Source organism: Phyllostomus discolor, chromosome 15, assembly GCF_004126475.2.
Source record: "Phyllostomus discolor isolate MPI-MPIP mPhyDis1 chromosome 15, mPhyDis1.pri.v3, whole genome shotgun sequence".
Lineage (NCBI taxonomy): Eukaryota > Metazoa > Chordata > Mammalia > Chiroptera > Phyllostomidae > Phyllostomus > Phyllostomus discolor.
Window position 1 is genome coordinate 6,753,419 of NC_040917.2, and position 14,230 is coordinate 6,767,648.

At 61.4% G+C, this 14,230-nt stretch overlaps 1 protein-coding gene across 1 annotated transcript; it reads right to left on the bottom strand.

Annotated features, from left to right (window-relative positions):
- Positions 1–257: 257 nt before the first annotated feature.
- On the bottom strand, positions 258–13,936 carry LOC118498279 (putative thiamine transporter SLC35F3). Its single transcript, XM_036016067.1, has 2 exons — positions 13,631–13,936; positions 258–604 (listed from the first exon to the last, which is right to left on the bottom strand). Exons 1-2 carry the CDS (start codon positions 13,704–13,706, stop codon positions 285–287), a joined length of 396 nt encoding a protein of 131 aa, XP_035871960.1. The 5' UTR covers positions 13,707–13,936; the 3' UTR covers positions 258–284.
- Between the last annotated feature and the right edge of the window lie 294 nt (positions 13,937–14,230).

Genomic DNA, 14,230 nt, shown 5'->3' on the forward strand with positions numbered 1-14,230 from the left:
TGGGGCCACTGAGCTCCCCTGCCCTTTCCGGGGACCTGCCCGAGGCCATTCGGGAAGATGCTGCCTTCTGCTGCAAACAAGGGAGCTCCCAGGCTCGGGCGGAGGAGAGGGTGTTCCTGCCCCTGCCAGTGGGAGAGAGAATTCAGGCCTCGGGTCCTGTCCCACTAAGAAAGACATCAGGTGCCGCTGTGACTTGTCAGCACCGTCCCCTTGGCCTGCCCCGGCGCCCGCACCGGGAGCACGGGCCCTGGGGAGCGGCGCAGCCCGGGGAACCGCCGGGAGGCCTACCTGTACCGCTGCCACACCGACTGCCTCTCCTCGGCCTTGCACGCGTGGCCCGCATAGTACAGCAGGAAGAACAAGCAGTTCCAGGTGGTGGCGAACCAGGTCAGGGTGAAGGGCGCGTCGAACGTGCGGAAGGTCAGCTTGGCGAGCTGCGTGGAGCCGGCCCAGGAGGCGCACACGCACAGCACCACCGCCAGGCCCCAGGCCAGCTTGCGGAGCCGCGGCCCCGAGCCCCTGCAGCCGCGGCGGCTCGCCCGCCCGGCCTCCGCCCCCGCCGCGGCCTCCGTGGGGCCCGGGCCGTCCCGGGGGCGCTCCTCCCCTGCAGAGGAGGGCGGGCAGGTTAGCGGGCTCCACACCTTCCTCAGGCCCAGGACGGGGCACCCACTGCCCTGGGGGGGGGTGGGAGGGAGCTCCTTGGGACAAAACTTAGAGGCCAGGGCACCCACCCCACTGCCTTGGTCAGGGCCAGCCGCCCTGGGGTGGGGGGAGTTGGGCTTGGGGGGGGGGTGGAGGCAGCTTTCTGAAACAAAAGAGAGAGCAGGGCACCCACCCCACTGGCAGGCTCGTGGCCAGCCACCCTGGGGAGAGATGGGGAGGGGGCTCTGGCAGCTTCCTGAAATAAGACTGAAACAGAAGAGCCCTGGCTAGTGTGGCTCAGTGGATCGAGCACTGGCCTGCGAACTAAATGTTGTGGGTTCGATTCCCAGTCAGGGCACATGCCTGGGTTGCAGGCCAGGTCCCCAGTAGGGGGCGTGTGAGAGGCAACCACATGCTGATGTTTCTCTCCCTCCTTCTCCCTCCCTTACCCTCTCTAAAAATAAATACATAAAATAAAAAAAAACCTTAAAGACATTTCCTTTGGTTTTCTTATCCTACCTGCTCCCCCACAGCGTGTTGGAAATGCACAACCTCAGGCCTAACCCCAGAACCCCAGAGCCAGAATCTGCATTTCTAGCCTTGGGAAATGCTTCTCCGGGACACACAATCACAGAAGTGGCGTTCTGCAGTCTGTGCCCGCTGCCCCAGCTGTGCTCCTGAGCCCGGGGCAGCGCCTGGGACCAGATTCCCCCCTGAGGGAGCCCCAGGCCTTGACCTCTGAAAGCCCCCAGGGCCTGGACAGAAGCCGCTCCCTGTCTGTCACTTAAAGGCACGGACGCCAAGATTCTCATCTCATTCTGCACGTATGGCAGAATTGACTTTTCCCTCTTATCTCTACATGTGTCCGACTGGCTTCCTGCCGCGACCTTCAGTCCCACTTAAAAGCCACAGCCTCGGGCGGCTGGCGCTGTGAAAGGCCCCGGCTGCTGCCCTTCCGTGCGTGTGACTTCTGCAAACCGGGCTGGGCGGCTCTGTTCCCGCAGACCACGAGACGGTGGCGAAAGCGTCCTTTCCCACTTTTGGTTTTTGTTCACCGTCGTGAGCGTCAGTCAGGCGGAAAGCGGCACAGAGCTCTAGCCTGCGCTGGGCGGAGCCGCAGGCGGACGCAGACGGCAGGAGATGGCAGTCTGCCTGTCCCGTGCGGCCCAGCACCCCGCACCAGGGGCACCCAGCGTCCAGAGGACCCCGCTAGAAGGGTGCGGGGGGGGCACCGACGGTGCTGGGGCCAATCGCACTCTATTTTGTTTAAACTCAGTAATACCTGAAGTGGGTTTAGTCACACTAAATCAAGTTTTGCTTATCATGCTTTCTGGCACGTAATCATTCTACGGGCAAAGAAATCCTGATTCAAGATCCTCTACGATACGGGTGTTGGCCACCGTTATCGGGGACTGCCAGCCCCGGGCGACCTGCTTTCACTAGAGGCTCGTCAGGGAGAGACAGTGTCCTTCTCGATACCCTGCACGTTGTGCTCCGTCACCTTTGTTCATATTTAACCTCCCTGCCGTTTCCTATCTGCATGGATCCTGGTCGGGAAGCCCTTGGAGGACCCACTCTCTGGGCTTCCAGCACGCAGTCTGTCTGTCTGTGTGTCTGTCTGTGTCCTGGGCCGCAGGGCAGGGAGAAGCAGAGGAGGGCAGAGGCCGGCAGCCACCAGCGCGTTTTTTCCACTGTTGACAGAATCCCGCAACTCCAGGCAAATCCAGTTTCGGTTCACATGCCGGTGACCAGGCACTGGGGGTCATCCTCTGTGGCCTGGCATTATTTCTGAGCAGCCTCGGGGGCTGGGGAGGTTTCTCGACGGCCGTATCCCCATCTAAACCGCACTCCGGAAAGGCTGTGGAGAGGGGAAGCCCGTGTGAGAGTCAACTGCGGCTGCACAGTTCTGGCATCCCACGGAGACGGGACTCGGGACCAGGTGGAGTGAATTCTGGCCACGTCTGTTTTCACACTCGGTTCCTCATTACGGAAAATGAAGCTTTAAAACGTAAGGAATTGGTGATGGCTGACGCTGTGTCGCTGTTACGATGGAACAGAAACCACCAAATCACACTGCAGCGTCTCGTTACACGGCCCCTACAGGCCTGGGCTGAACAAGCTGTTCTCTAACCCCCTCCCAGTCTGGATCATTTGCCCAAGGGACTAGCAATATACTGAAGCAAAATGAAGGCGTTCAAACCTAAAACCTACACTGTCATTTAAAAAGGAGATCGCACAGTCTTTGCCAAGTGTAATGCAGTTAACAGGCATTATGAAAAAGAATTCCATGGTCGGGAAAGTCTGGGAGACACCAGGCACGTCAGAGACAGGTTCCTTCACTGTGGGAGCGTCCAGGGCTCATGGACCTTGGGATTTTCTGAACAGCAGCCAGAGAGTGGGAGCTTCCCCTGCCGTTTAATGTACGGCACCCACCACCATGGTAGGATGGAGTCCCTCAGACAGCACACTGCGAAACGCCGGAATCAGCCCATAAAAAAGCATAGACACCCAAATCTAATTCACAGAAAACTTTCTATTTCATGGCCTCTTAGAATAACAAACATTTATCAATTCATTACCTTACTCATTCCCAACACTTCTGTTAAACTAGAGCTACCTCGTGTAAGCTAAAAATAGTCTTTTAAAAAATTATTTATTTTTAGAGAGAGAGGGGAGAGAGGGGGAAAGAAGGAGAGAAACATCAATGTGTAGTTGTCTCTTGAGCGCCCTCCACTGGGGACTGGGCCTGCAACCCAGGCATGTGCCCTGACTGGGAATGAACCAACGACCCTTTGGTTCGCAGGCTGGCACTCAACCACTGAGCCACGCCAGCCACAGCTAAAATATTCTTTACAAGTACTCTCCAAAATACTGAACAGCATAAATAAAAACAATCTCTAGTAATCTTACTGCCCTGAGATACTGCTGTTGATACTCGACTGCGTTTCTTCTTCTATTGTGTCTGCACCATAACACACATGCACACATGCAGGTCACACCAAGTTTTCGCCTACACTCATGCACCCTCCTGCACACCAGCAAGGACTGTCCCTCCCGGGGCTGCATGTAGCCGCCACACCCTCGGAGTCTTTCGGCTGTCTAGGAAGTCACCGGGAAGCACGTGCCTTGTGCTGAGAGTTGGGCAGCCAGTAGATACATAAAACGGGACTACTGTTCTTCAGGGTCTCACAGTCAGTCCGGGAATCACCCATGGCTCCTAGAAAGGACCCCTACGTGCAAAACAGAGAGGTTTGGATTGTCGTGGAAATGCCCAGCTCGGTGCCACCAGCGCCGGCTGTGGTGACAACAGGGAGACAAGCAGAGAAGGCAAAGAGGCCCATGGAGGACAGAAGTGCTCTGAGCAACGGGGGAGCGAAGTTCAGGGTCAGGCAGACACGTGGTCTGCTCCAGAGGAGGACATCGAGACCCCAGGCCCACGGTGACGCCCCGTCCTGCTCTGCTCACATAGGGAGCAGGTCGGACACTCAGCCACGTGGGCTGAAGGGGCTCAAGCAGACTCAGATGCCAACCCCCCTGTGTTTAGAAAGCACCCCCCTCCACTGTCCATGACAAACAGACACAAAAGCATACGTGTAGACTGACAATGAACGGTGGGCAGACGCGTTTGTTCTCCGCTGTTTGAAATGCTGCACATGCACCCCCAAGTATGCACCGCTGTCAGGGTCACTGGCAATGAGCTGGCCGTCCAATTCGTGCTCAGATTTAGAGAGAATGAATTCTGAGGGGGCAGCTTCCTTTCACGAAAGCCTCTCAAACCTCCCAGCGCAGGGAAGGCCGGTTTCTCTTCCCTCCCCTCCGGAGTCGCAAGCCCCGAGATCCCTCTGTTTGACGAGTGCCCCTCCTTCATGACAGCAGTGGGTGCTGCCTGAGCCTCCCCCGCTTCCTGCCCCAGCCTTCTGACCACCCCACTCGAGGAGAAAGGCTGTCTGTCCCCCACCCCGATAACCCTCTGCGCTCAATCCTGACACTTGTACCTTCCACTCGAACCCGGCACTTTGGCCAGCGGTTCTGGGAGCGATGCACTGGACGAAACCCCGGTCGCGCTGACAGGTCTGTGGCTGTGGAGTCAAGCCTCTCCCTTTCGCTGTCGCCTCTGAAGGCTCTGGTCATGCTACTTAACCACCAAGAAACATGGGGACAGGCGGGCTCCCCTGCGCTGTGGCCTGAGTTGCTTCCGCCGAGTGTTTTGGAGATGGTGTGTGTGTGTGTGTGTGTGTGTAGGCAGAGCACCCTCCCGTGCCCAGTGTGCCCTCCACGGCACGATGAGCTGTGCCCACACCTGGGCGCGAGCTTCCAGCCCGAGCCGTCTCTGGGTCAGGCAGTTTCAGTCCCCCCACCCACAGAACCACACATGGTGCCCATCCCCTGCCGGGATTCAAAAGCGTTCACGCTCCTGGATGGTCAGGCAGAAGCGGTCCCCACGGCGTGTCTGCTCAGGAGAAGGCACCTCCGGGTCACCGCCGGGTCACGACGGGGGAGCTGGCGGCTGGTGTCACCGTCCAGTCATTCAGGACCACGGCACGCCCTTCGTCTCAGGAGCCAGCCACTGCTTCTCCCCGAGAAAAATGATGAATTGGGTGCTTTCTGTTTATTTTGTGAAAGTCGATTACATGAGACAGCAAGAAAAATTGGAAAATCATTTACTCTCAACTGAAAGTCCCCGTAACACGGCTCTTCCAGACTTTCAGGAGAGCGCAAGTGCGGCTTTCTGAGGTTGCCTGAGAAGTGGTGGACCTGTGGCAACTCCGTGAAACAGTGTCCAGGCGGCTGCACTGAGCACGCGCTCCGGTCACATCTCAGAGGAGGGGCCTGGAGCCGCGGCCGAAGGCCACCCTTGGGCTGGCGTGCCCCACCCTCCAGAAAGCAAAGGAGCCAGCGTCGCACAGAGACAGGGTGGGGGGGAGGCGCCTCCCAGTGACATGTCCATCAATAGGATGCTCAGTTATTGTTACAGCTCTTTTCGAGGCTGATTTTCATAAACATAACGTTCACCTGTTCAGGGAGAGGTGCACGTCACGATGTTCAGTGACTTTACGGCCTGGTGAGGCCATCGCCGCTGTCCCGTCTTTGAACGTTTCTGTCACCTCACGACGAGTCTCCGTGATGACCGAGATCCTTGTATTTCCGTCCCCACCATCCGACTTCCTCGCCGGAAACCAGATACGCTGGCTCCTTGATCGTGAACTTGCAGCCTCTAGATCTGCGAGAAAATACATGTCTGCCGTCTGGGGCTCTTCGTCATCGTGGCTGAGGTGTCCCCCAGGGTGCGACCCTGGGACGGCGCTGTGCCTGGGAAGGTGAGTGTCTCACAGGCCCAGGGCCGCCACTGGGCAGCGGTGGTGGTCCCACGAGGACAGCGGGTGCCCGACGGCCTCTGAGGAGAGGGCTTGTGCTGGAGGCCGGGCTGGGAGCACAGCCCCCGCCACGCAGGCCTGAAGCCTCTGCTGTGAGCGGTGCCCAGGCGGTGGGTGGAGACGGGAGCCAACCAGGCCGCCACTGCAAAGTTGTTGAGGAAACCCAAACCACTCCCCTGCTGGGGACCAGGCCCGGTGCCGATCTGGGGGTAGAGTGGGGTGGTGGCGGCTTCTCCAGACTCCCCAGATCTGCCCTCAGCAGCCTCAGCTGGGGCTGGGTTGCATCAGGCCGAGACCCCCGGCCACGTCCCCGCTTCCAGCACCATCCCAGCAAACAGACTCTGGGCCGGCACTTGCTCCCGCCCCGCAGCTCCTCAGGGGCCGCAGAACAACGGCCAGGCGTCTGAATGACACGGTCTGTGGTCTGCGGTCTGCGGTGGGTCTAAGACAAGCCTGGAAAGTTCTCGGCCTCAGGCGAATGTGACTCAAAGGGAACGACTGGGTGTGGGTGAGTGTGGGACAATGCATTTCGAACCCGCCCCCCCCCCCCCCCCGGGGCAGGGCCCTGTTTGGGGCCTGGTGGGAAGACGCTTCAGCCTCAGGGGCCAGTTGTCATCTGGGCCCTGCACGTGGGATCCTGCGGCCTTCTGGAGCCCCCCATCTCCAGGCCTCTGTACACAGCAGGCGCTCACCTTGGCTCACGACCCGCACACAAGCACAGACAAACACAGGCTCTCCTCTTTCCTGAGGTTCTCCCTCGTTGGACGGAGCGAGGGCTCCTCCCACTTCCACGTGGACCGGAGTTCCAAGGTTGGCACTCGGGGGAGCGAGGGTGTTACAGGAGGCCGACCGGTGCAGGCCACCCCTCCGGGCAGTCTGGGCTCTGCGGGCAGGGGCAGGCTGGAGCCTTTTCCCTGAGGGAGCCGGAGAACAACAGAGCAGGGCTTTAACTGATGGCAGGGTTGCTGTGCCATTTAATTTGAAGAACAAAGCGCTGTTTTCTAGAGCACAGCTCCAGCGCTCAGCAGAGTTGGGCGTCGGAGCAGGGACTGAGCTTGCTCGGTGGAGGATGGAGGCGTGGTCTGCCCTGAGGTCTGAACGGTCCTGGCTCCATCGCCCACCCGGGCCAAGCCTCCTGCACCCACTGAGGGCGACGCGGCTGATCCCAATCCAGGCAGTGAGGCTGTCCTGAGAAAACGCCCGGGCTGCCCAGGTGAGGCGTGGAAGGAGCGTGGCTCTCTCTGGGTCTTTCTGCACCTCTTTTTGCACCGCCCCAAGCCCCTGGGGTCCTCTGTCAAGTCCAGCGGCTCCTGCTGCTACAGATTCATGGAGCAAACGCTAACGTGGCTGGCATTCCCCCTGCTCAGGCACCAAAGACCACCCTGCAAGCGTGTGCCTCCACCTGGACACACAGGTGCACACATGTGTGCAACACAACAAGCATGGGTATGTGCATGCACACATACTAATGAAAAAGCACATGTGCACAGGCACACAAAACCCTGCACACATGTGTGCACACACCAGCACAGGTATGTGCATGCCCTGCCAAACATATGTATAGGCAAACACACGGGCACGCACACACATGCCTGTGTGCACACAGGTATACATGTGCACACATGTAAAACACACACATGTATATGCATAAGGACACATGTACAAAACCTGCACACACTGTATGCACACAGGCATACACAGGCCACATTTCTTTCGTCCCTGGTATCACTCCCTTGGAGCTCTGTGGAGAAACCCATCTCTGTTAACGAGCAAGCAACTTCGCAGGCTCGTCCGTCACAGGCTCCTGCGGGCAGAGCCCATGCCAGGCCTGTTCTTTTACTCATCCTCACCGAGGACACGCCCACCGATTTCAGAGAGAGGGGAAAGGAGGGAGAGAAACATCGAAGTGAGACCAATTGGTTGCCTCTGCACGTGCCCTGACCGGGAATGAACCCACAACCTTTCGGTTTACGGGACGATGCTCCAACCAACTGAGCCACCCAGCCAGGGCGAGATCTTTTCTAACCCCCTTCACCTTCCGAAGAGAGAAGCCGGAGTGCCCAGAGGCGAGCGCACACGCCCGGCTGGTACTCAGCAGGTGGGGGCAGGGGACACCCCTGTCTTGACCCCCACCAGCACTCTTCCCTGTACACGCTCCCCCAAGTCACACAACGCTTCAGTGAAAGCGCAACGCCCACCAAACAGGCTTTCACGAGCCACGTGCCTCCTGGCTCTCCAGCACCCGTGTCCTGAGCCCTCTGCACCTCCGCCAGCCCTCAGTCCCACCCGTCCTGCCGGCGGACAGCTCCCCTTCCCACCTCCCGGAGAAGACCAGCGTCAGGGCACCGGTCCTCGGCTCCCACCCAGCACCCCCACCCTCCAGTCTCTGACGTCACCCGGCCCCTCCTTTCCCAGGCCAGCACCCCCTCTCTTTCCTCCTGTGCCCTCTGCCTCCTCCAGGCCAAAGAGTATCATCACCCTCCTCTGGGGGACACCTTAGACCTGCCCTGGAACCAGCCTCCAGCCCCCGTTTACAGAACTCCCGGCTCTGGAAAAATCTCTGCCCTTCCCGCTAAAGACAGCACACGCCTCCCGCCCCTGCCTCTGCCGAACACCTGGACACGCTCCTGACCGGCTTTCCTCCTCCCTCGCCGCCACCGCCCTGGCAATCTGGCGTGCGGACCAGCCCCCACTTACACCTGTCGCTACACCTTCCCCTCCCCCTCCCACCCCCACTGTACCTGCTAACCTTCCCACCGCCTCCTTCTGGGACCCTTCCGTGTTTCCATGCTGCTTCGGCCGTTCAGCCTTCCCCTCTGCCTTTTGCTGTCCCCATGCACACGGCCGTCAGGGCTCAGCACATGTCCGTCGTCTGTCTGTCCATCATCCCCGAGCCACCTCTCTCCCCCCTGACTTGCTGCCCAGCCTTCACCACACCCTCTCCTAACTCTACTCGCTACCAGCCCCCCTCCAGACCCCGCCGGCCTCACACACCCCCCCGTCCAATCCAGACTGACTCCCCATCTGTCCCTTGGATGCACCCCCCACTGCCGAGTTCTGGCTCAGTCTTCAGGGCCGGGCGGGGCTCTACCTTGATTCTCCCTGGGTGCGACACACTTGGGTATGGTTGATCCCGTCCTAGTTCCTCTAGTAACGATCCTCACTGACGGACGGGATCTTTTGGTGGCCCACCTTGAACCGCAGCTCTGCCGTGAGACGGTCGGGGGCCTTTCTCCTCTCTGACGGCGCCCTTCCTGACCGCTTCAGTCCCCTCTCCTGCGGCCCCAGCATCTGCCCGAGGTCTGCCTTGACCTCAGAGCCCCTCCCCCACTTCTTAAGACCACCTCTCCAGGTCCTGCCAGGCGACCTCTTTCTAACGCTGCACCTTCATCCATGCAGTTACCTGTGCCAGGGACAGTGGGCAGGCAAGGGTAACGGGCAGAGCGCCACCTAGTGGCCTCTGAGTCCCCCGCAACGTGGGCTCTCTGGCTCTGCGGACACACACTGTGTGTTTTACCCCTCACGGAACTTTGAACAATTACACTTCCACGGGTGCCCATGATTTTGTGCGCCGGTGACACCTCTTGCTGGTTTGGAGGCTCTGACGGGTCACGGACCACACTGAGCTCCCACCCGGCCTCTGAGGGACGTCTGGCTGGTTCTCTTACACATATCAGGGAACACATTTGATCGACACACGAATGGCTGTTGTCACTGAGCTTTCGGGCCCAGGGCCAGCCAACCTGGGAAATCCTTGGGGGCGTGGGAACCCTTTGGCCCTGTACTTCTCAAGACACCTCTCAGACGGGCCCACGGGCGGGGGCCACCCACAACAACGGACATCCCTGGGAGACAGACTTATCCATGAACATGGAGTGGCCAGACCCGCCCTGGGGACAGCTGAGGCAGGCTGCCTGCCCTGGAGCAGAGGCTCGAGGAGTGTCCATCCCCCCCAGCAGTGGGCCCTGTGAGCCCCGGCGGTCCCCCAAGTCGTGGTGGTCACCGGGAGTGGTGGGAGCTTAGGGAGCCAGCATCCCCTGCGCCCTGGCAAGGTGCCGTGAGCAGTGTCCCTGTCACCGCTGCACAGACGGAACGCGGCTGTGCCGAGGCTTCACGACGTTTGGAGTCAGGCGGATACGGACGTGACCCCTGGCTTTCCAACTGCTTGGCGCTGTGCCAGTGACTTCTCTGGGCCTCAGTTTCCCCCTCCGTGAATTGGGACAATGTGCTCGCCCTTCCGCGGGGAGGAACAGAGACAACAGAGCTGTCCCCCAACCAAACCTGTAACGTGGTGGGCTCCTCAGCAGCGGCTGTTCCCCTTAGTCAGAGGGACGTGCTGTCACCCTGTTTCCACAGGAGAGGACTGATTTCCAGAGGGCTCCGGTCATCGGCCAGGTGACTTGGCTCGGCTCCAGGTGTAGGCACGCACACAGCCATCGGCCCCACGGCCCCCCTTCCACAGCACTGCACGCTGCCGGCTGCTTGGCGGGGGGCAGCGGGTATTACACTGCTCTCAGCTACCCGTCCCCGGCGCACGTCACTTTATTGAACCCGAGACCACAGATGGCCCCGGCGAACACCACATCTGCGAGGCCGTGTCACCGATCAATACGCAGCGTCTGCGTGCGATGGGGAGTCGGGAAGGACGTGATAACAAGACACGCTTTCGCTTTCGGACAGGCCGGACGCCGCCCAGCGGGCTGGAAGCCGTGCTCACTCGGAGCCTGCAACCCCCTCGGAGGCCCAGCTTTGGTCTCCTGCCGGCGGGCGCTGCCTGGCCCCTCCGCACACAGCGGCCGCCCCTCTGCCCCAGACAGCGCCCCCTCCTGGGCTGACCTGGCTCCTCACTCCAGCGGCCCTCACTCCAGCGGCCCTCTGCCTCAGAGGGCCCCTCGGCTGCTCCGCCTCAGCGCCCGGCGCCACTCTGCTCTGAGCTCTGGACCAGGACTTGCGGCCAGAGACAAGGTAACTTAGCCACCGGCACGTCGGGTCTCTCTCCCCGTGTACCTGAAACTGCTTTAGCAGAAGGAAGTCGTTGCGCGGCAAAAGAAGTCATCTTGCCCCTCTTCCTGCAGTTGAGCCCCTGGGCACCTCCCATTCTGTTTGGGTTTTTATAGGCACTGCACGCTGTGCCCCGAGCCCCCCTGGAGGACACGCCCCACACGCTAACGCAGCGTCCCTGCTGCTGGCTGCCTCCCCCGCCTGTCTGCCGGCCACACAGACACGGCCACAGCACGGGGACCGCCGTGCCCTGTGCATGCAAGGCAAAAAAAGTGACTCAACACTTGCAAACAAGCACACAGGATGCGAAGGCTTTCAAAAAAATAGACCCAAAGTCACATTCAAGTGAAACCACCAGGAGGAGCACCAGGGGAGGGACGGAGCTTCCTGTCAGCCCCGGCCGCGGCGTGCAGGCCGTCCCCAGCGCTGGCCCATCCTTTGTGGACGGACACACAGGTGTCCCCCACGGAAAGGGCTCTCTAGTGTCAGGGAACTCGGCCGATGCTTCTAGACACTGTCCCCGCTCCCTCCTCTTTCCTAAAAATCGAACCTTTATTGTGTTTTTCCCCACCCACACACCTACTCGATGAGGGCAGCAAGAAGGTGCCGAAGGTAAGAGACAGCCTGTGACTGGAGGACTGCCAGGCAGGTAGAAGCACCTACTGTGTGCCGGCACCTGGCTAGGCACTGCCACTTGTCCCCCTCATTTCGGGGTCTGCTGAGGTAGAGCGTTAACTTCCGCTTTGCGGTCAGGAAACTGAGGACCGGTTCTGCAAGTCCAGCTGCCCCTGGAAGAGGACCCGTCTAGAGCCCTGACCTGTGCCACGGTCAGTTTAAACCCACTTTCTGTCACCCGCAGATCACTCATGTGCCACAGTCATTAAAAAGTGGAGTCCATGGTTTGCTAACAAGGTTCACTGGGGTGAACAGGGCTCACGTTCACCTGGCAACAACAAGGGGGGAGGGGACCCCCCACCTGTGCCTGGCCTGCTACTCATTGCCCCCTGCAGCCATCCGAGGTCACAGGGCCCAGCCTGGGAGGCCTCCCCAGCCCTGTCCGGGTCAGTGCAGCTCAGCTCATCCTGCCCCAGCTGGGGAGGAGATCCCACCTGCCTTATGTAAATGGTGGGGTGGGGGAACTTCCCCCAGGCCCCGTGAGTGAGCAACCCTTTCCAGCTCCCCTAGGGAAGTGCGGACTGACCACCTCCTCTCCCCACACCTGCACAAAGTCCCCGATGGCAGCTTGGCATGCCCCTGCTCCCGGGACAGGCGGCAGGTGCACTCAGTCCGGGCTCAGTAGACCACCGTACGTACGGAGTCTTTCCCAAGGTGGGGGGGGGGGGGGGGAGGGGAGGAGACGGCTACATGGAGGGGGAATTAACCTCCTAAAGACGCAAAACGATGACAAGTGGGAAAGTAGTCTCAAGTTAGTGCAAAACAATGTTCTGGAAAGCATGGGCTGGGGCTCAGCCAGCCTGGGATTCCCACTGGGCTTCACCACCCGCCAGTCAAGGTCAGTCCGCCCTCTGGGCCTCGCAGTCCTCATCTGTGGGGTGGGGACACGGCACCAGGAGGGCCACAGGCAGGCCTCCGCGGACAGGGGCACCCATCTGTCCCGGGGGGGCCTCTGTCTGCCCCCACTGGTCCTCGGTCTCGAGGTACAAGTGAGAACTCACGCAGGGAAAGAGGGTCCTCAGAGGACATCGGAAAGGGGTCCTGATTCCAGGCTGCAGCCCCAGGGCGGGCAGACCCCGGGGCCACCGTGCACATGGGGCCCGCACTGGGCTCTTAGCTCAGGGCAGGCGAGGGCCTGGGCCTGTGGCCTCCACAGTCCTCTCCCTGCTACTCATGGACCGGCCCTTCCCAGCCCTCCCTTGGCTGCCTGGTGAGCCCTGGGAGCCTTGACCATCCCACTGCCTTCTGGGGGGAGCAGTTAGGGGCAGAGAGGGGTCTCTCTTTGCTCCCCCTCCCCCACGTGGGAAAGCAAGGTCCCTCCCACTCCCTGTGTCTGAGTAAGGCTGCCTCTCCAGGGAGTGGTAGGCTCCTCCGCCTGGTCTCTGCCTCCCATCCGCTGAGTGGGGGCAAGAACCTGTTTACAGGCAGGTGGTGGCGTCTCTCTGCTCTGCCTGTCCTGCCCCTTCCCACGGAGGAGCTGGGGCTGGAGGTTCGGGGCAAAGGGGGCCCTCTCTGCCTGTGGCCCCTCCAGCAACACCCGGACCTGCCTGGGGAGGGGGATGCCCCAAACCTGGGACGAAAGTGTCTGTGAGTGTGCGGTGGCCGGGCAGTGTCTGCGGAACCCTCCCACTCACTTGCCAGCGCCACAGGCTAGGGAGTCGCTGAGGCCACTGCCGCTGCCGCCAGCAGATGTGCGGGGTCTGCGCAGGAGGGAGTCTGAGCGTGCGGTGGCTGCGGCACCCCGGGCAGCCCCGAGGACCCCGCAGCCCCGGCTCCGGGCAGCCCAGGAGCCGCCAGGGGCCACCCCCACAGGCGCTGCACTGCAGGGGCGCTTCCCGGGGAACGGCGGCCCCCAGGCCAGGCAGCCCGGGGGCCTGGCGCCAGGAAACGGACTACCCCGCTGGGGCACAGGCCTGCGCCCCCACCCCAGGCGTTACCTTCCACTTTGGTGAGGGTCAGGACCGGACTGTTGCAGGCGCTGAGCGGAGCCACCCGGGCCGAGTGCTTCTTCATGGTGAGCGGTCCGCCAGCAGGAGCCACGGTCGCCTACATCCTGGGGCCGGCCGAGCGCCCTCGGTGCCGGCGGCCTCCCCCGTGCAGGAGCGCCAGGTTCGCCGCCCAGGCCCTGCCGCTGCTGCCAGCCGCGCTCCTGGCTCCTGTCGCTGAGCTCACTGCGGCGGCTGCCCCGCGGAGCACATCTTCCCGGCCGCGCAGCCACTCCACACGCGCACAGCCTCCCGCCTGGGCTGCCGCCAAACTCCGACGTCACGCCAAGTGCGCTCCCCACGCCCACCCCGGGCTCACCTGCTCCCCCTCCCCCCCCTCCCCGCCCCCGCCCCAGACGCCCGGCCGCAGCCAGCCCCTCCCGCGGAGCCTGCTCCTGGCCCCAGGCGGCCACCAGCTCCTGAATCAGCCCTGAACGGGACCAGCACACTGGAAGGGCCCCGAGAACTTGACCTCACGTTCCACAAGTTCCGAAAAGGAGGTGTGGGACTCCGGGTGGAGAGTTGACTCCTCCCTGCGCGAACTCCTGAATT

Excerpts from the sequence above, each read along its gene's own strand:
- LOC118498279 (XM_036016067.1), bottom strand. The coding sequence starts at position 13,706 with ATGAAGAAGCACTCGGCCCGGGTGGCTCCGCTCAGCGCCTGCAACAGT. Across the intron at positions 605-13,630 it reads GACCCTCACCAAAGTGGAAG|GGGAGGAGCGCCCCCGGGAC; the intron begins GTAACGCCTGGG and ends CCTCCTCTGCAG.